Source organism: Pinus tabuliformis, chromosome 3_1, assembly GCF_031772625.1.
Source record: "Pinus tabuliformis cultivar Carrire ecotype Pingquan chromosome 3_1, CPIR1, whole genome shotgun sequence".
Lineage (NCBI taxonomy): Eukaryota > Viridiplantae > Streptophyta > Pinopsida > Pinales > Pinaceae > Pinus > Pinus tabuliformis.
Window position 1 is genome coordinate 628,858,534 of NC_142301.1, and position 21,175 is coordinate 628,879,708.

General features: G+C 38.8%; 1 protein-coding gene across 2 annotated transcripts in view; it reads right to left on the reverse strand.

The window, feature by feature from the left end:
• Positions 1–3,797: 3,797 nt before the first annotated feature.
• The window catches only part of P5CR (pyrroline-5- carboxylate (P5C) reductase), a 232,997-nt gene continuing 215,619 nt past the window's right edge, over positions 3,798–21,175 (reverse strand). For both annotated transcript variants that reach the window (XM_089411683.1, XM_089411684.1), the window contains 2 exons: positions 4,459–4,537; positions 3,798–4,223 (listed from right to left, as the gene is read on the reverse strand). In XM_089411683.1, the coding sequence (XP_089267809.1) occupies positions 4,114–4,223; positions 4,459–4,537 (189 nt within the window). In that variant the 3' untranslated portion in view covers positions 3,798–4,113. The remainder of the gene's footprint in view (positions 4,224–4,458; positions 4,538–21,175) is intronic.

Consider the following 21,175-nt stretch of genomic DNA (forward strand, 5'->3'; position numbering starts at 1 on the left):
AGATAGATCAACGCCTTAGAATTCAACCTCTTCGAAGGGGCAACCTCCTTTACATTACATAAATGAACAATTCTTGAATGATACAAATGAAAAGACCCCCTTTCTATATATAGGAGTCTAAGGGGTCATAACATAATCAGAGCCGACATAACAATAATAATGTAAGGGCACAATAATAACATTAGTGGGCTTCTATGGAGCACAATAGTAACAATATGGGCACTACATGGGTACATCAATATAATAAGTGGGTTGTACTAATAACAATAAGGGGTTACACTAATAGTATAGGAGCCTAACATACCACTTTGCATTTCTCCAACATCCCAAATAATGACATAATGTTTACAATTACATTATACCAAGCAAGAAAGATACATCTGATATGCCCTATTCAATGGCTAAATAATTGCTGCTCCTTAATGAGAATGACCCAGAATTACACAATAATTCATTGGCAATATATATGGACTGATAAAAATAAGCAATTATAACACCAATAAGGAACCTGGGTACATTAGGGGAGATATTAGCATCCTCTTGGCCACTTTAACAATCTTCCTTCATCCCTCAAATACACATATTTGGCAGACATATCAGCAGCAAGAACTCGTCCTGTTGGTGAAGTTCCAGCAGTGCAAGGATCGGAAAAATTGCATTCCAAGAAGGTTGTAGTTTGTCCCCTTCACACAGTAATATCAGCCCATGCACAAGTTGTACATACAGTCTCAATAACTCAGCACTTTGACCATTGTAAATTGGTTGAAACATGCCACCTTGCACAAATAGACGCAGACAACAAATGATTTCACCAATCAACAGTTCAAACTAAAACCAAGGAAAGGAGTTTCAATCCCTTTTGAGAGGTTGTAATTTGTCCCCAAGGATAGCAACTTTATCATTTTGAAAATGATGAATAAATCAGCCCTTGGAACACGGCCTTTTTGGCACAAATTTATTAGCTCGGCCTTTTTGGAGCATAGCCTCCTTTTGTGCACGAATTCTGAATGCAACTCATCCTTTTTCCTTAGATTGATGGAACCTCTTGATGGCAAATAAATTCAGCCTTGATCCTGGAATTAGCAGTGGTTTTTCTCCTTTAATATGTGCTTCAAGATTTTCTCTCTAAATCTCTAGGACTCGGTCCTCTTGGAGTAGTAGTGAACTCGGCCCTCTTGGAAATGATCTCATCCTGCAAACAAATTAAAATTTCACAATGCCGGAGCACCTGCAAACAATTGAATTATATACTATAAATTCTCTACATCATATACCGATGGAAGATCTGAAATAATCTTCCCAGCATGCTAACTAGGGTGGCACTCAAAGTCCACCAAAATTAGCTAATGAGTTTCGCTTGAAACTCTTGAACTTGCTTGAGCTCCTTTCAATTGTCAATGAAATAAATAGAATAGAATGATTTTCAATTGAGCTTCTTCTCCTTTTATAATCCTTCATGGAGCCCCCATCTAGCTTCTAGAATCTCCCTTTTCCTTAATATTTTAATGGTGGGGGTCATTCTCCACTTTTGCTGCGATTCAAATAAAATAATAATTTGTCATCATTCCAATAAAATAATAATTTGTCTCCCTCTCCATTAAAATATTATTTTGTCGTCATTCTATCAAAATAATAATTTGCCTTCATCCTCCAATAAAATATTATTTTGCCGTCATTCCATTAAAAAAACAATTTCTCCCTTTTCTCACAAAATAATATTTTCCCCTTTTAATATTATCCAAAATTTGGCAAAACTCCCAAGTAATTTTTGCATGCACAAAATTGGGTACATTACAAGGTCCGAAAGGGTGTCTCTTAGGGCAGAGCCAACTTGACCTCTTGTGATGTCTAAAATCCATATTTAAAAATTCAATTTCCCGCTTTTGAAAAGGCCATGAAGAACATGCCCTATAAAAATATTCTTTTGACAAATCAATAAATATCACAAGCATGGAGTACATGCTAAACATAATTTTTTTTCATCACGAATATAATTATATTTTACCTTTACCAGTACCAATCGTATGTTAAGTCCGACCATGGCTACAAAAATTCAACAAAGGGAGGAACACCCAAGGGACAAGAGGCAATGGCCCCACTGCCAAACAGGAATTTCCCTCTCCAATCCCAAAGTCCCCTAGGAATTGGGACAAAGAAACATAGAGGACAGGTCCCCATGTTACACTATTTTATAAAGGACTTTGCAAAAGCCTTGGAGAGTTAAAGTTACAAAATTCTAGTGATGGCAAAGGTTGTGGATGAGAAAGCTTGCAAAAACAATTCTGCAAAAAAGCAAAGCCCTATAAAAGAAAAGGTTGTGGAGGGTGGACACCCAATAATACATACCTAAAAAATATTAAAACCTCACAAGAATAGCTTTACAAAAACAAAAGGCAGCAAATGTATATTGTGGAGGAGCAATGCCTTGCAAGGGAAATGTCAAGGAAGATCAAGAAGCTAAAACAGACACATCACTATGCCAAAGAAGAAAAACAATGGGACACCACTGTATTGAAGAAGTCATAATTACATTATGCAAAAGAAAGCTAAAACAATCACACCATGAAGCAGGAAGTGAAAATATTCTACGGATCAATGTGTTTAGCCATCAAATACTTTGTTTTAAAACTTCAGTCCAACAGAAAATATATGAATATATACCAATTTTGTAATGCTATAGAACTTGAATCTAGCTAGTGAGAGACAAGATGGAATCTAATGAAGGGGCTGGTTAGAATCTAGTTAAGGAATCTACTGGTTCTGCTATAAGAAGAAGCAGTGTAAAAGTTGTAGCAATTTTGCAATACAAACTGTCTAAAATGAATATTACTTTGAAAATATTTTGTTTAAATGCTCTGATAATGTGCACACTGTCATTGTTGTTTATTTTCTGCATGAAAATCTGATTCTAGTTTGGAATCCTAGAAGACAGAATATCGTTGTGCACAAAAAAACTCAAATACACATACCAAAACCCTTTTAAGCCACAGAACAGAAATAGTTGTTACAGTAGAGCCATAAGTCTCAAGACAGCAAAGAAATCAATACCCTAGTGTACTCAGTATCAAAAGTATGATGAGGATGCCACAAGACTTGGACGTAGTTCAACTTGGTAGCAAGGCCACAGTGTCTAACTACAAAGCAATACAAAGCTGGAACCATGGTCAGTAGCCCTCACAGTGAGAATCTCTAAGCCACAGTAAACCCACAAGACAAGGCACATTATGGTATCAGAGAAAATCTGGTGCTCTCAATTCTGTTTTAATGTTTCAGATCAATTGGTATCACAGTCATAGTCCAAAAGACTCCAAGACATTTACTGAAAAATGTAGTTGAAAAACGTTGATCACATTTCAAACAGGATATCATAACCAAAATTCTTCACAACCATGCGATTTGTTCATGGTTAGCAAGATAACCAGAGTAGATCTCGTGCAAACCACCTAAATGTTGAAGCTAGGCACCATCACAACGTCAGCCATAGGGAGTCAAGGCTAGAAGATATTATCTGATTGATGTTGGGGAACTATATACACATTGATTGGTTACACCATATGAGACACAGGAGTTTGTTATATTGCACAACACCTGATATATGATCCTATTGCACAGCGTTGACCAAAACAGTACGGCAATCTGTTTCTTTACTAGACGGGCAAATTGTGCTAATTTTAGGCTATCTAAAATGGCATACACATTTTCCAGATGCTATCTAAACATGCCTATACATGGGTCCCATTGATTGATTTTATTATTCTCTAGTAAATCTATAACTAGATTTCATCACGAGGAAAGAATGTTCAACGAATGATCTGAAAGAACACGAAGAGTGTACATATTTTCTTCATAATGAAGGAACTCACATTCAATAAATGATTATAAATTTATAATATCCTACAAACATACTCAATAATCAATATCGGTTGTCAAAGTACAATTTTTGCAGCCAGAATTACCACTTAGATACTAGAAATTGTATTCCGTTCTTCACTAGAATAATACAAAAATCATCTTCTTCCTTTGAAAATAAGGGATGACTGACTACAGTTATTGAAATTACTTCCGTTGCCTTTCAAAAGCTGTTGGTAACAAATGAGATGAGTCTGAATCTAGCTATGTTTTGGAAAGCTCTTCACTTCTTTTCGCTGCAGCAATCACAGCACTCATGAGAGTAGCACGAAATCCTCCTTTTTCCAACTCATGAATTCCAGCTATTGTGGTGCCTTCATTCAAAAATTTATGGCATCAGAAATTAATGTTAGACACAAGTTATACACTCCATGTTATGCAGCATAAATATATCTTTATGCCAAATGAGATTTTAAGATACCAATTAGAAGAAAAAAAATGTTGCTTATATGTGGGCTGCCCAATCTTTCATGCATTAGAAATCAAATGGAAAAGAAGAGAAAAACTGCCAAAAGTTTATAGAGACGAGACAGCAAAACAGAGAGATACCAGCTGGAGATGCCACTTCATCTTTAAGTTGGCCAGGGCTTTTCTTTGTATCCATCACCATCTTTGCAGCTCCCAAAACCTGAAAACATGCCAATATCAAAAATGGAGAAAATATAACACACCATTTGAAAAGTAAAGGTTGGCATCCTTATTTAGAACTTGTGTTGTATATCAGTGATATCGAAAGTTAAAAAGTTTGGTTTCTATGTACAACATAAGAAACATTATGATAAGCTATGACAACATCAGTCATTTGTTTGTTCTAGAAAGTTAGAAACAAGAATGCCATCATTCATAGCACTTTGACAATATAAAATTATATTGTTATGTGCCTTGTATGGTTGTGAGACAAATAATGAATAAAATAAATAATAATAGCAGCTTCTAGTCATGGCAAATAGTCATGCCTATTAATTGCAAGGTTTTAAAGCTCGGCCAACTCAAACTCAGACTCGGCTGAGTTGACCAAGTTGACCTCTATGTTGATTTTTGGGTATCTGCAGGCAACACAAGTTAAAGAAGACCAAAAAAAGAAAAAAAAAATTAATTTGCAAAGAGATGTGCCTCTTTGGGCACCCTAAAATCATTATAAAACAACACTTGAACTTTTCATTTTCATACTCACTCGTCACTTTCATTTTTTCTCTCTCACAAGCACATGGGAAGTAATCTGGGGAAGAGGCAAAAGTTTCTAAGGAGTCGAATTTCTGAGACAGTCAATGTTTGACCAATTGAATTTTCTATGTAATTACTCAATACCAAGTTACCCTTGACAGCACCAACTACTTCCAATGGTTGTCCTACATTGAGGATTTACTTAGAAGTAAAGGTCTCTTCAGAATAGCCTCAGGCCAAGAAAAGAAACCGAAGGATGAAAATAAGGCTGCTAAATGGGAAAATAGGCAAGATCAAGCACGTGGATTGATAGGGATGTCTATTTCTCCAGATCTTAGATTCCATATTGCAGAACTTGATACTCCTGATGAAGCAATGAAACAAATCAATAAAGTTTTTGGAATTAAAAATGAACTTAGAGCCCATCAACTTGAAAATGAGTTGCTTACATTGGACCCTAATAATTTTTCTTGCATTGAAGATTTCTTGTCCAAGTTCAAGACTCTTAGATATCTCTTGGAAGGTGTTAAGGTTAAGAAAGAAGATAGTAACCTTATCTATTCCATTCTTACTAAGTTGGGACCAGCCTACTCTGTGTTTGTTTCCACCTTCCATTCTACAAGAGAAGCCTTCATTTCTCAAGGAACAGACTACAAGTCCCCTTCCTTTGACTCTTTTTGTGATTCTTTAATAAGAGAACAAGAAAAACTCTTACACCTTGGTCTTCTTAATCTTGGAAACTCTTCCAAGAAAGCGTTAGCCGCCCAGCAGCAACCAAATTCAAAGAATCCTAAGAAGTCATATCCTAAAAAGAATGGTCATAAACCAAACAAGGGTCCTAAGCAATCTCAGCCTCAAAATGAAAAATCATTTCAACAAAATGATAAGACAAATAAAAACAAATGGAAGAAGACTGATAGACATTGCAACTTTTGTAATCGAGATGGGCCACTTAGAATCCAAATGCTTTAAGAAGATAGAAGCCTTGGAAGCAACGATGAAGAAACATAACATCCATTTGGAGCAATCTTCAACTTCAACTTCATCTTCAGGAATGGCACTTTCTGCATGTGGTTGTCAAGCATCTCGGTCTAGCTATGCACTAAATGTATCTTCTTCTTCTCATTCTCATGAGTGGCTCATTGATTCTAGAGCTTCTTATCACATGGCCAAAAAACAAAGCCATGTTTTCTTCTTTAAATGATTGTAACACCAAAAATATATATGTTGGTGATGATAGATCTCCTAGTGTTGTAGGGACTGGAACTGTTCATCTAGACAATGGTCAGTTTAATGATGTATTATGTGTTCCAACCTTATCCTGCAACCTTCTATCTGTATATCAGATAACTCATTCAGGTGAAGGTAAAATCATTGAATTTTCACCTCATGATGTTGTAATCAAGGACCTAAGAGATCCTAAACAGATTTTAGCTACTGGCATTGCTGATGATTCTACAAGGTTGTATAAGTTTCACAACTTTGGGTCATCAAATCTTCCCTCAGTATTTGTTGCTCATAACGATGAAGTGAGCAAACTTTGGCATGAGCGATTTGGTCACTTAAATTATCGCTCCCTTCAGCATCTATGTAAAGAAAATATGGTGACAGGTCTTCCTATGGTATCTTGCAGAGATGGTGTTTGTTCCGGATGTGTACTCGGAAAACATCATCGGGACAATTTTGAAAAACATGCCTCTTGGCACGCCTCAACCCCTTTACAGCTCGTGCATAGTGATTTATGTGGTCCACTTCCAGTTGTTTCATTCTCTGGCTGCAAGTATTTCTTAACTTTCATTGATGATTTCTCCAGACGCACTTGGGTATACTTCTTAAAACTCAAGAGTGAAGTATTTAACACATTTTTGGCCTTCAAGGCCTTTGTTGAAAAACAATCTGGACATCAAATTCTTAAGCTAAGATCTGATAATGGTGGAGAATATGTTAAAAACACATTCATCAACTTTTGCACTAAGAATGGAATTCAAATGCAACATACTGTTCCATATACTCCACAACAAAATGGTGTAGCTAAAAGGAAGAATCGCACCTTAAAGGAAATGGCTAATTGTATGCTACAATCTAAAGGACTTGGTCTTAGTTTTTGGGCAGAAGCAATTAACTGTGCAAATTACATAATAAATCGCACTCCTACTAAGGCTTTAAAGAATATCACTCCAGAAGAAGCATGGAGCTCAATCAAACCAGATGTAAGTCACTTTCGTGTTTTTGGAAGTGAAGCGTGGGTCCATATTCCAAATGAAAAGCATAAAGCTTTAGAACCTAAGAGTGAAAAATGTACTTTTGTTGGATATTCTGAAGATGTCAAAGGCTATAGACTTATTCCATTTAAGTCCAAAAATGTTATCATTAGAAGAGATGTAAAATTTGATGAAAATATATCGGCCTGCGAGCCTAGTCCGGCGGATGTGCCACCTCTCCCTATCTCTTCTACTTTTGAAAACATTTCTTCTTCAGATGATGAAAGTGAGGATGACAATCCTCCCCCACCATCTCAGGATCCTCCTTCAGCTCCTCAGCTTCCAAAATGGGTTCGTGCTACTCGAGATGCAGCAGGTGATCTTGCCGGTGATCCTACAGATCAGCAACACACATGTTCTCAGTTTGACAGAGCCTCTTCTTTACTGGCTCAAGCTCCAGTAAATTATGATCCTGACACCTTTGCAGAAGCTTCAGGCCATCCAGATTGGGAAGCAGCTATGATGAAGAATATCATTCATTATTGGAAAATGATACATGGGATCTTGTTCCTCTACCAAAGGGACGAAAACTTGTTAGATGCAAATGGGTTTACAGAACCAAGTATGGACTAGATGGGAAAGTTGATAAACATAAAGCTCGTCTTGTTGCTAAAGGTTTTCCACAGGTTGAAGGCATTGACTACACTGAAACCTTCTCCCCTGTTGCCAAAATGAACTCTATCCGCCTTGTTCTTTCCCTTGCTGCCTCGTTCAAATGGGAAGTCCATCAGATGGATGTTAAATCTGCCTTCTTGCATGAAGAAATCTACATGGAACAACCCATTGGCTTCATAAAAACAGACTCCAGCCTTGTATGTCGGCTTAAGAAATCCCTTTATGGTCTCAAGCAAGCTCCTCGAGCTTGGTACGCCAAAATGGATAACTTTCTTTTAGAATCTGGCTTCTCTAGGTGTCATTTTGACAATACTGTCTACACCAAGAAAGTGGGCAAGTCTCTTATCATTCTTGTTCTTTATGTTGATGATCTTATCCTGACTGGTAGTGATCCCAACCTTATAAACCATGTGAAGTCTAGCCTTAAAAAGAAATTTGAAATGACAGACTTAGGACACTTACATTATTTTCTCGGTCTTCAAGTCTTGCAATCCAAGGAGGGTATTTCCCTTTCCCAGTCCAAGTATGCCTGTGATATTCTACGCCATTTTCACATGGAAGACTGTAAGCCAACCCCTTCTCCCTTCCAGTCTGGAGTCAAACTTTCAGTCACTTGTACTTCTCCTGAAGTTGATGCTACCTTATACCGTCAACTTGTAGGAAAACTTTTGTATCTAACCCATACTCGTCCTGACCTTTCCTTTGTTGTTGGCCTTGTTGGTCGGTTTATGCAAAACCCACGTGAAAGTCATTGGAAAGCAGCTAAAAGAATACTTCGTTATGTTCGAGGTACAGTTCAGTTTGGGATTCATTACAGTGCCGAAGCAGCGCCTCTATTGGTTGGTTTCACTGATTCCGATTGGGCTGGTGACCCTAATGATCGGAAGTCTATTGTAGGTTATGTGTTCACTCTTGGTTCAGGACCTATTACATGGGCTTGCAAGAAACAAGGTGCCATTTCTCTTTCTTCAGCAGAAGCAGAGTATCGTGGTGTCGTAGAAGCTAGTAAGGAAGCCTTGTGGCTTCGTTAGATCCTGTCAGAGTTTGGCTTTCAGCAGCAGCATCCGACTACACTTTGGTGTGATAATCAAAGTGCCATTCAGCTATGCAAAGATCCAGTCCAACATCAGCGCAGCAAACACATTGAATTGCACATGCACTTCATCAGAAAGCTCATTCATGACCATGTTCTTGAAGTGCAATATTGTTCAACAGATGATCAAGTTGCAGACATCTTTACAAAGGCTCTCAAAGAGGCGAAGTTCACTAAACTTCGATTTATGGTTGGAGTTCAGGAAGTTGTCACTAAGGGGGGATAGGCTCTAGTGCCTCCTTCCTTCTCCTATTGTGTCATATTTGTAAATCCTTCAATCCTATCCCAAGTTGTTCTTAAGGGGGGATGTTAGGATATTCCGACACATAGGAAATAGTTAAGTACAACTTGGTCTAGTATAGAGTTAGGTATAGAGTTAGGTAAAGTGTGTTTCTTTACCTTGTACATTTTGTAACTTACAATCCGACGGTCACGATATGTAGTGATCTGATGGTTCATTCTCTCCTCGGTATTACCGACACTTGATCCGTGGCTTGACACCCGATTGGTCCATGATTTCTATTTAAAGCGCATGGAGGGTCATTTGTAGGGTAATCCGTCTATGAGAGAAGCTTATGTAAATTTTCATTCTTTTATTAATAAATTGCCTGAAGTGGCCGTGTTGGCTCAGGCCGTGGACTGTTTCCCTCTTTGAGGGTTTTAACCATGTCAAAAATACTGGTGTATTGATCTGCAATCTGGTTGTGAGCGGTGTCCTTTGGTGTTCTGTCTGAGGAACTTACCCTGTAAATTCCTACAATGTTCTGGAGTGTGTTAAAGTAATATCATATATCATTGGAAGTAATTATCAATTGCAGAAAATTGTGCTTGTCTAATTAGCACTAGAAAATCAACATGGTATCAGAGCATAAATTATGGTGGGCAGTATTAAATTTTTTGGGTTGTTACAATCTTTATGTACAACATATTTACTTTTACTCCTACCTAAATTTATGCAAAGAATTGCATAAATTATGGTGGGCAGTAATTCCTGATAAATATGTTTAGTTACCGAAATATAAAGAATGCAAAGAATTGCATAAATTTATGCATATTTACTTTTTAGTTTTACCTAAATTTATGCAAAGAATCGCATAAATTATGGAGGAACAATTTAACAAAGTCAAACACTATGTGGGTGGATTATAGCCTAATTCCAATGGAGTAAAATACAAATTTTAATATGAGGAGAGATTTAACCTCATAGCACCAATGAGTAAATGGTTAGAGAATATGTGTGGGGTGAATAGCGACATAGATCCACTAGTGTTCATAAGAAATTAACCTAGGAGATTTAAAGGGCATCTCAGAGGATTCTCCCAGGATCGAGCATAAACTCAACAAGAGTGATTTGTGTTCGAGAGGGAGAAATTGTACAAACATCTAGAACCATGCCAGATGACCGGAAGAGCTTCTAGTTCAGAGGGAGCAGCCAATTAGGTAAAATGGAAGGATGCAACCTACTGGAGATCCAAAGGGTCTCTCACGATGATGAGGAGCAGGGGGCTCCCAAGAATGTGGGTTCAGGTCCTTCTGTACTTGTGGAACATCCTTTATATCATCCAGAAGACCCAGAAGGCCCATTGAGCCAGCGGCCCCACTTAGTGTCGTATTCCAAAATCCAAGAAGAGGTCGACATGGCTTCAAAGTATATTGAAGGATGCAGAGGGGCATGCAACTCCCCATGGCACCTTCAGGGAAAGCAAGCGTCCTAAGAAGTACACAAGATATGTAGCATTGATGAGTCACATCATTGATTCCAAGCCATCCAACTATAAGGAGGCAACAAGCCAGCAAGTTTGGAAGGATGCCATGATGGAGGAATATCAGTCCATCATGAAGAATGATGTGTGGGAAATTGTGCCGAGACTTGAGGGAAAGTCAGTGGTGACTTCCAAGTCGATCTACAAGATCAAGCATGTGGTAGATTGTAGCATAGAGAAGTACCAAGTGAGATTCTTGGCAAGAGGATTCTCCCAGAAAGAGGGAAAGCACTATGATGAGACATTTGCTCCAATAACTAGATACACTTCTATTAGAAATATTATTTCTATTATGGGTTGGAAATTGCATCAGAGGGATGAGAAAACCACTTTCCTCAACGGAGCGATTGAGGAAGAAGTGAACATAGAGAAAACTCAGGGATTTGAGGTACATGAGAAGGAGTCTCATGTTTGCAAGCTGAAGAACACTTTGTACGAACTCACACAAGCACCTCGGGCTTGGTATTCTTGGATTGATATATACCTGATGAGTCTTGGTTTCACCAAGAGTGATGCCAATCCTATTGTTTAGTACAAGGTTGTTAAAGGTGAACTTGTGATCTTGTTATATGTTGATGACTTGTTTTTCACAAGAGCAGAAAATCTCACTGATTAGTGTGAGAGATGTTGGTTTTTGTAGCATCGGATGTGTTCTAGCCTCAAAATTTTGTGGAGAGGCTAGAATACATGAGATCTCAAAAACCCATAAATCATTTCTAGAAATTCTGCCTAGAAGTGACTTAATTAGATTATTATTCAGTTTTTAAATATTTCCTAAGTCTAAACTTATGGAATATGACTAATTAATCATAATTAATTAAGTTATGGTGTGAATGTTCTAGAAACTCACAAGGATCGACTTCAAGTTAATCTTAGCCATCATTTTGATCAAATCTTGGTCGTTGAAGACTCGACAGAGGATTATAAGAAGAAGACGATGGGGCTTGGAGAAATCACTTCAACAATTCAATTTCATGAACATATCGATATCCTAAGTAGTAGCAGTCAGTTGCCTCAGAGAGAGTTGTGAGATCAAAGCAGTGAGAGAGGGGCAAAGACAGTGAAGTCGAGGAAGAATTCCAAATTCGGTGAGTATTTCTTCCACTGTTTATTTCTTCCGCAGTTTACTTGTGTAGGTTGCAGTGTGATTGATTCAGTATTTGTTGTAGCTCACAGTAAATAAATTGTTAAATTTAATTAACAATTAGGAGAATTATTTCTAGTTGCTGCAATAGGATTTGGGTTTCTGAATTTTCACAAGAGGGAGTTGACCTCTAAGTTTGAGATGAAGGATCTAGGTTTGATGCATTGCTTCTTGGTATTAGAAGTGTGGAAAAATCCGCGTGAGATCTGCCTTGGTCAAGGAAAGTATATTATTACGATCCTTCAGAGATTTTGGATTATCTACTGCAAGCCCGTGGCCACTCCCATGGTGACCAATTTGAAGACGCTGAGGCTCTGACTCAAATTTGGTGGATCCCTCTATATATCGACAATTAATCGGATCCTTGATGTATCTAGTTAATACCAGACCTGATGTTTGCGTTGCAGTGAAAACTGTAAGCCAGTTCATGGTGGAACCTAGGCATGTACATTGGATTGCAGAAAACATGTGTTGAGATATTTGCTCATACAGTTAGTTATGGATTGAGATATGTCTCAAATAGTGAAGTACAACTGCAGGGATGCATAGATTTTGATTTGGAAGGAAGTGCCAAAGATAGGAAAGAGCACATCGAGATGTTCCTTCAATTTGGGTATGTTATGATATCCTAGATGAGCAGGAAGCAAAAATCTATCGCACTCAACACTGCAAAGGCTAAGTATATTGCAGCTAGTTTGGCAAGTTGTGAAGCAATGTGGCTTCAGAAGCTGCTCACAAGATTGTTTGATCAGGTTTTGGAGACGATCATGATATACTGTGACAACCAAAGTTGTGTGAAGCTTTCAAAAAATCCAGTTTTCCATGACAGGTCAAAGCACATTGAGATCAAGTACCACTACATCCGAGACATAGTACAGAAGGGAGCAGTGAGACTCCAATATATTTCTACAGATGAGCAGGTTGCTGACATTCTCACAAAGCCTTTGTCCCGAATGAAGTTTGTATACTTCAAGGACAATCTTGGAGTGGGTGAGAATGCCTTCCTCATTGAGACGGAGTGTTGATGTTGTAGCATCAAGGTAGACATTCTCCCTAGGTCAAGGGTATTAACCAAGTGCCATGTAATGTGGCTAGGGAGAATGGCCCAAATAGCATCAGGGCTCGAAGTGCTCCCCTAGTCAAAAGGTTTTGACCATATTGCCAAGGGTTAATTGGCTAGTGGGTAGAGTGAGTGCCTCAAAGCATCGGGCAAGTATTTTCACCATTCAAGTGTTATATAACGACATGGGGGAATGGTAAATGGGCCCACGATTTCACCATTGGTCAGGGAAAATTGACCTAGTTCCAAGTGACGACTTGGTTAGTTGGTGACTTGGGACTATTTTTGTTTTTACCTAGTCAACGGGTTCCTACCCATATCGCCAAAGGATATTTGGCTAGTGGGTGACTAGATCCTTTGCATGATACTAATACAAGATGCTTTCCATGTGGTTTTGGAATATAACATGAAATGGATGGATACATTGTCATAGCAGCCTCATTCAATCTTTTCTTGGGATGGATAAATACCTCTTGTAACTATCCAAAAAAAAATTAATTTAATTAAAATAGAATTTACTTTAATTTACAAAGAGACATGCCTCTTTGGGTATAAAAAGACACTTGAACTTATCATTTTCATGCTAGTATCACTCTCATGTTTTCTCCCTCTCACACATGGGAAGTAATCTGAGGAAGAGGCCTGTTACCACTCAAACTAGCAGGGGTCCTATAGGGCAACTACGAGGTCAAGGGCAACAATGGAGCGATAGCCCACTATCACCTCAGCGAAGGCTCCCTGCTCTTTACAGACTTTCACCGATGGCCCAGTATAAAAAGGATCATGAAGATGAATGGATCAATGATAGGACGAAAGGTGATCCTAGGAGCCTATTCACAAGAGAGGCTCAAATATATGGCTTGCTTGCTTGGAAAGCAAGATGAAAGCCTCTCTAGCAAGGGCTAGGGTTTGCAAATAAGACGTATGGAGGAGGGACGTAGTCCTAGAAACCTTTGTGAAAGCTTGGTTCCAAAATGGTCTTTATGAAATTATCTTCAAAAGGTTGTGGGACCACACGGGACCAAGTGGACCCAAAATTAGGTCAAGTAAGAGGAATTGGTCACTCAAGGAGGGGCTTGACCTAATTGTGGAAGAGAAGAGGATCAATGGACAAATCCTTTTGGAATAGAATGCAATGATCCAGATGAGGTCACTAGCCAAGGGAAAACTAGGGCAAGAAATGGTCCTCGAGCTAGGGCTTGCAATATCTCGAGATCCGACCCTCGGATTTTCTTCAAATTTGGAGGGTCTTCAGAGAAAACTCCAACGCAGTTGTGGACCAAAAATTGAAGTGTTTGGATGGCTATATTGTGAGATAATTGATGCCCTAGGTGACCTATGTAGGCTAGGCCTAGAGAGAAAGAGAGAAAGGTGAGAAAAATATGCTTTTAGGTGATCACCTATGGAGGATCAGTGCCTAATCCTTTGGGAGAAATGAAGTCAAGATGATTCCAATGCTTGGGATGATTTCACTTGGTCAAGGAGGCCTCTAGAACAATTTTGCATGCCAATTAGGGCATGGGACAATTGCTTCAAGGTATTTATACATGGATATGCAATATGTGATGACTTATCGAGATAAAATTTTAACAAAGTATATCTAGGAACATTCACTTACTCAAACATGGCCCATGACATGATGCAATCCTATAAAAAGACAAAGTTCCACCATTTCACACAAGAAAAGCAACAAATTTCAGCCTAGTATAGCAAAATTCCCCAACAACATGCATGTGACATAAGAAAAAGACAAAATAGCATTAAAAAAGCACTTACATGCGAGAACAAGTATATCCAATCATCATCATATGCCAATATAGAAGCTCCAAGACAAAAATGAAGAGATCCAAACATCAAAATTCATCCATCCATCCAATTTCGTCCTCTAAAAAGAATAGAGAAAATCTCACAAGAGAGAATGATCCAATCCAAGTGATGATGATCAAATGATTCCATCGTACTTCTATTTATACACTTCCTAATGAATTCCATTTAGCTAATTAGGTCTAATTTAGCCCCTAAAATGAAATAATGTGCACCATAACAAAACCTTTGGTGACAAGCCCACCAAATAGCTCAATAATGTAAAGATGAGCCTCTCAGGAGGGTCAAATGATCAACAAAGTGATGTTGTTGGGCCTTTGAGGAAGCCTGATGACGTCCAAGGGGTGCCATGTTGAAGAAAAGGGCTCCAAACATAATGGACACTTCCAAGTGGGTGTGGGGGCACAAAGATAACCTCATGGGTCTCCAAATGGATCAAATATGGTTGTAAACCATCTGTAAGGCTTGGAGTGATGATCTAAACCCTCCATTCCCATCGGGAGGCATCCTGTAACATCTGCCAAGCATATGGTGCAACTGTGGAAATTGTTGGGCAAGTTGGACCAGGTGCATCATCCTCATCCAAAGGTGGAACATGAGCAATCAATGAATGTTGTTGAAGATCCATGAAGTAATATATGCTATGGTGGAGGCCCATGGCTCTCAACTCTCACCCTACAAGTGCCAATGTGGCCCTTTGGAGGGTTAGGACCCCGTATAGGGAGACCAAGCGCTAAATGAAGACCCACCTACAATCCATAAGGCATGCCATAAGGTCGAGGAGAGCGGTAGAGAGCTTCAAGAAGATCACATCTCCTTGTGGCAAGGAAATTGTGCTTCTTACAATAAGTGAGATGCCTCTAATCCCTCAATATGCGAAGAATGGAAGGGGAATAGCGTGAAATAACAAAAAGGAGGTATCTATGAAGGAGTTTGCACTCTTTTTCATACCAATGATTCATGGGGCAAAGGCCAAGTGCAAAGACATAAATGCAATGTAAAATGTTGTGGGGGTAGGAGTCAAGGGAAGATTCCCAATTAGCCTTCGAGAGAAGCTCATATTTGGCCACCATTCTCTCAAGAGACAAGAAGTGGTAGAGATGTAGTAGCAGTGGGCTATGGCAAGAAGTACAAGAGTCAACATACTCTTCATCAAAGTGGATAGTAGTCCATGGGGTGTCAAAGTGGGACAATGTGAGAGAAGGGGCAGGAGCCACAAAGGGAGAAGGTAAAGCATGTGTAATCAGCTATAAGAGAGGGAGAAGACTTAGAGGTGTTAGACATGAGGGAGAAAATTCTAGTTGGCCAAGGCATAGTCAACAACACTAGCATCACCATTGTAGGGGAAACATGTGAAGTTACTCAAGTTGGTGTGGCAAAAGCAACCATAAGGAGTAGTGCATTGTGAGGTTATCCAAGCTAGAAGAGATGCCTCATATATGTTGTAGGGGGCTTGAGGCCGCTATCTAAAACCAAGCAATGACCCACTGTGTCAAGGTTAATCTCCCAAAAACAAATGGCATCCTTAGAAGTTAGAACTATCACGAATTAGAATATATAAAGGCCTAATTCGGGCATTGAAGATCCTCAAGACCTAATTCGGGCATTGAAGATCCTCAAGACCTAATTCGGGCAATGAAGATCCTCAAGAAGATAGCATCCCCCAATACGGAGTAATGAGAAATATTTAGGTAGACAACGAGGAAGGGGTCCCTAGTAGGCTCAAAGTTAAGTGCAAAGCTTGAGCGACGTGGAGGAAAGTAGAAACCCACAATGAAAGTGTCCCAAGGGAGAGAGGGATTCCCTTGGACTTGAATCCACATGAATTTGAAATGCTTGTCTAATGCAACAGTTGAGCTCCTAGTCTAGAGGGAGTCACAAAAAAGGTAGGTAATGTTGGAAACTGGTGTTGTAGAATGTAACTAGGTTCGGTCTTCATAATGACATGTAATTATGATCTTTGAAAATGATGAAAAGAAGTAAAAAAAATTATTTTTGTAATGCGTTGCTTCATGGGTTTCATGGGCAAGAGATTTTGTTTTAGATGGCTCCCATTGAGAACCTTAGGATTTGTCAAAGATTCAATGTCATGTATGAAGAGCTCTTCTTGAGAATGTATAAATTGTATATAAGTCTATGTAAGCCCTCCAACGGCAAGTACATAGTCCTCTCTTCATGTCGGCTTCAAGATAAGGTGACAAACTCATGTCAGCTCACCTCAAATAGACACACCTATTCAGATATGCATAGGTTGGCTTATTTATGGGACCAACCACTATAAATAGGTGTGAAGGCACCTCGCATTAACACAGTTCACAAGTTCGGATTCTTCTGAAGTTTTGGTGATGGGGCATGGTCAACAGTTCATTGATATCTCTGAGTTTTTCATATGGGCAAGACATAGATAAATTCGGATCTTTGGCACAGTAAGAGAGTTTGGATTCCTCTGAGATTTTCGGAGGGTAACCATAGTCAACAATTCGGAATATTTTCAGATGGAGAGAACAGTGATGGGCTCGAACCTCTAGTACAGTCATCAAGCAATTCAGATCTCTGGTTTTGGTGGATAATTCAGATGTCATTGCAATAAGAGGAATTCAGATCCTTCTGAAGTCTAGTAACCAAGAACAGTGATACGAAGGACAATTAGGTGTCATGGAAGAGTTGCAATTCAGTGATGCGGTGGAACCTCAACTTAAGGTCTTGGTGCTACCTTAAAGGAAGGACATCAGTACTAGATCAAGGGAAAGAGATCGATGCTCTCGATATGAAGACAGTAAGAAGATCTCGGTGGTGACAAGCGTCCCAATGCTAAGAAGATCAAAGAGGAAGAGAAGAAGAGAAGACAGTCAAGAGAACTAGTGTCTTGGTCTTGGAGTGGCTAATAGGTCAAGGGTCTTGGTCTTGGTATTCGTCAATTGGAATCTCTATAAGAAGAATTTGTGCGGGTTTTCCTCTCAAAGAGTGAAAGGTTTTGGCCCTGGCTCATAGCCTACATTCTGTGCCTCTTGTGTATCTATGTTTATGCATTGGTAGTTGTTTGATGAAGAAGAACACTAATAACTTAATCAAAGAGAAGATCCTAATCTAATAAAGCAAAGATCCTCACAAGCAGTTACTCATCTAAGAGAAATCACCTAAGTCTACTACCCTAGATTTTTCAACAATCGGGAGGATTTTATCTTATTATCAGATTTCCATTACATGATAATTCCTTGTGAGACTGTTACCAATTTTAGTATTATGTTTTCTTCCTTCATCAAGCAATTACCATAAAACAAGAAGATCACATAAGACATTAGAACACAAGATATAAGCCCCAAGCCAGGGGAAGACCCAGAAAAATCTCTTCTTATAGAATAAGATCAAATGAGATATCCAAGACCCATAACCATAAAAATTCTCACCTCTGAATCTCGAGTCAAACCTTCCTTCCTTCCAACAGATTCATTAACAAAAGACTAGCAACAAGAGGCGAACCAAGACATATCTTCCACAAACCCTAGCTCCAAGAAGAGATCGTTTCTCTCAGACTTCGTCCTCCACTTCTTTGTTTCCCTTCTCTGTGATATTTCATACCAAAATCATCCAAGTGCGTGTGTCCAAATGAGCTCCATCCATCCTCTATTTATACATTTCAGAGGGGTGTGAATAGACATGTCCATTGGGGCAAGGCCGACTTGGCATCTAGAGGGGTTTATGTCCTAAAAATTTACATTTAAAAATTCTTTCCATTTTCTTTTACAATAGGTCCAAAATAGGACTTTGACTCTTTGACCCGAAAACCTAAAAGCACAAAGAACATGCTTATCTAGAAAATAATAATCTTTTTCTTTTTCTTTTGTTTTGTTTTTACATAAAATACATAATGGTGCAAATTATGAATGAAGGCATTATATTAAATAGGTCCAAAAATAGGACTTTGACTCTTTGACCCAATTATTATATTGAATAGGTCCAAAAATAGGTACAAATTATGATAGATCCAAAATAGGACTTTGACTCTTTGACCCAAAAACCTAAAAGCACCAAGAACATGCTTATCTAGAAAATTATAATAATTTTATGTTTATTTGTTTTGTTTTGTTTTGTTTTTTACCTAAAATACATAATGGTACAAATTTCCTTTCTTTATCATCAATGAGGGCATTATATTGAGCCTTATCAAACCTCAAGCCAATAATAGCTCCCTCTGAAAGTGATCTTTATTGTACGAACTTGAACTTCAAGTCATCTCTTCACACTGTTACCTTTCAATCACAAGATGATGATGCAAACATCTTGACTACATGATTGCCAAAACCATATATTTAATTCATACAGTTGAACTTGCCTCAATTGTCATCATGTATTCCTGCAATATCTTTCCAGGTAGCAAAACAATATGTTAATAACAAAAATATTAACATCAGACTTAGCTCATTATGATGGCCTTCTTATCAAAGCATCAGCTTTCTTGAGTTCTTTGAGAACGACATCCTTTCGCATGATCCATCTCCACATGAATCCTTCTTCGTTTAATCAGAGAGCCCATGGATCAAACTTAATTACCAAGTCACCATATTTTTCTAGGAGTTTCTATTGTTAACTCCCTTTCTTTCTTTTAGAGACTACCTTTGATGTGTTAGAAAACCGGAAAGGCAGAAAGATTTTCTTAGGTTGATAATTACTTGTGATATTGTTATGTTTTTATTTATCTTTCTTATGTTCTTCTTTTATCTTCTTCACATCAAGTGATTATCAAAGCAAAACATGAAGATCATGGGCACCAAATGTAGGCACTCAGCCAGGGCTAAAATGTTAGGTCCCTATACTACTAGTGTAACCCCTTATTGTTATTAGTACAACCCCCTTATTATATTGTTGTGCCCATGTAGTCCGCATATTGTTATTATTATGCCCCATAGAAGCCCACTATTGTTATTATTGTGCCTTTATATTATTATTGTTATGTCAGCTCTGATTATATTATGACCCCTTAGACTCCTATATATAGAAAGGAGGTCTTGTCATTTGTATCATCCAAGAATTGTTCATTTGTGTAATCTAAAGGAGGTTGCCCCCTTGAAGAGGCTTATTTCTAGGGCGTTGATCTATCTGTTCTATATTTTTGTGAGCTGGTTTCATAACATAAAACCTCTTTATAGGGGAAAACCCAATCAAAACTCTTCCTTCAGTAGATTCAAATTGACATAAACCAAGGCCCTACACCAAAAGACCTTCCTCCTCCACCAAGTCAGATCTTCCTACTAATAGATGATCTCTTCCAAAGTTACCAAGTGCCAGCTTCTCAAATGCAGCTTCAACCCAAAATTTCGACCCCCAACTTTAGAACTTTGACCCAACTTTAGCACCGTGGTTTCGATCTAGCAACTTTAGTAGCTTTAGCCTAGCAACTTCACAACTTCGACCTTGATGCAGCTTTACAGTTTCAATGCAGCTTCACAATGTCCACCTTGATGTAGCTTCACAGCTTCCACCTTGATGCAGCTTCGATGCAACTTCACAGCATCGATGCAGCTTCACAGCCTCGATGCAGTTTCCCAACTTTGATGTAGCTTTACAGCTTCGATGCCGCTTCACAGCTTCCACCTTCATGCAGATTCACAACTTTGATGCAACTTCACAGCTTCGATGTAGCTTCAGAATTTCATTGCACATGAGAGAGAGAGAGCCAAAAACTTCGATTCTAGCTTCCTTCTTGAAATTCACACTTTGTTAAAATTGGCAACTAGGGCCAAACTCCATGTGGGTCATCTTATTAATGGAAGTTGATATTTTTCTTGGATCCCTCTCATCGAGAGGTGTAGGATTGATCTAAAGATCATCGGATTCTGATAAGTATTCATGGAGATATGAATTTATTTGTGTTATGGGACAATTCGCCAAGGTCAACCAGCAACCAAATAAACCCCACTTGTGCTCAACGTTTTAGTATAAATAGAGGTGGCCTTTAAGTCATTTCAACACACTTGGGATCTCTTCCTCTCTACTTGTATTTGGGTTTGAGTAGGAGGAGAGATCCTAAGGGATAACATTGCCCTAATCACAGAGGGCAGAAGCCGGGAACTGCCAGAATTGTCGGAACTACCGAAACAACCGGAATTCTCGGGAACTGTCGGGAACAGCAGGAACTACCGGAACAACTGGAATTGTCAGGAACTATTGGAACTGTCGAGAAAGCTGACATAGAGGGCAGAAGCCGGAACTGCCGGGAATAGCCGGAACTACTGGAACTGCCGAGAAAGCTGACGCAGAGGGCAGAAGTCGAAACTGCCGGGAACAGTCGAAACTGTCGGGAACTGTTGGGAACAGCCAAAACTGCCGGGAACTACCAGAGTT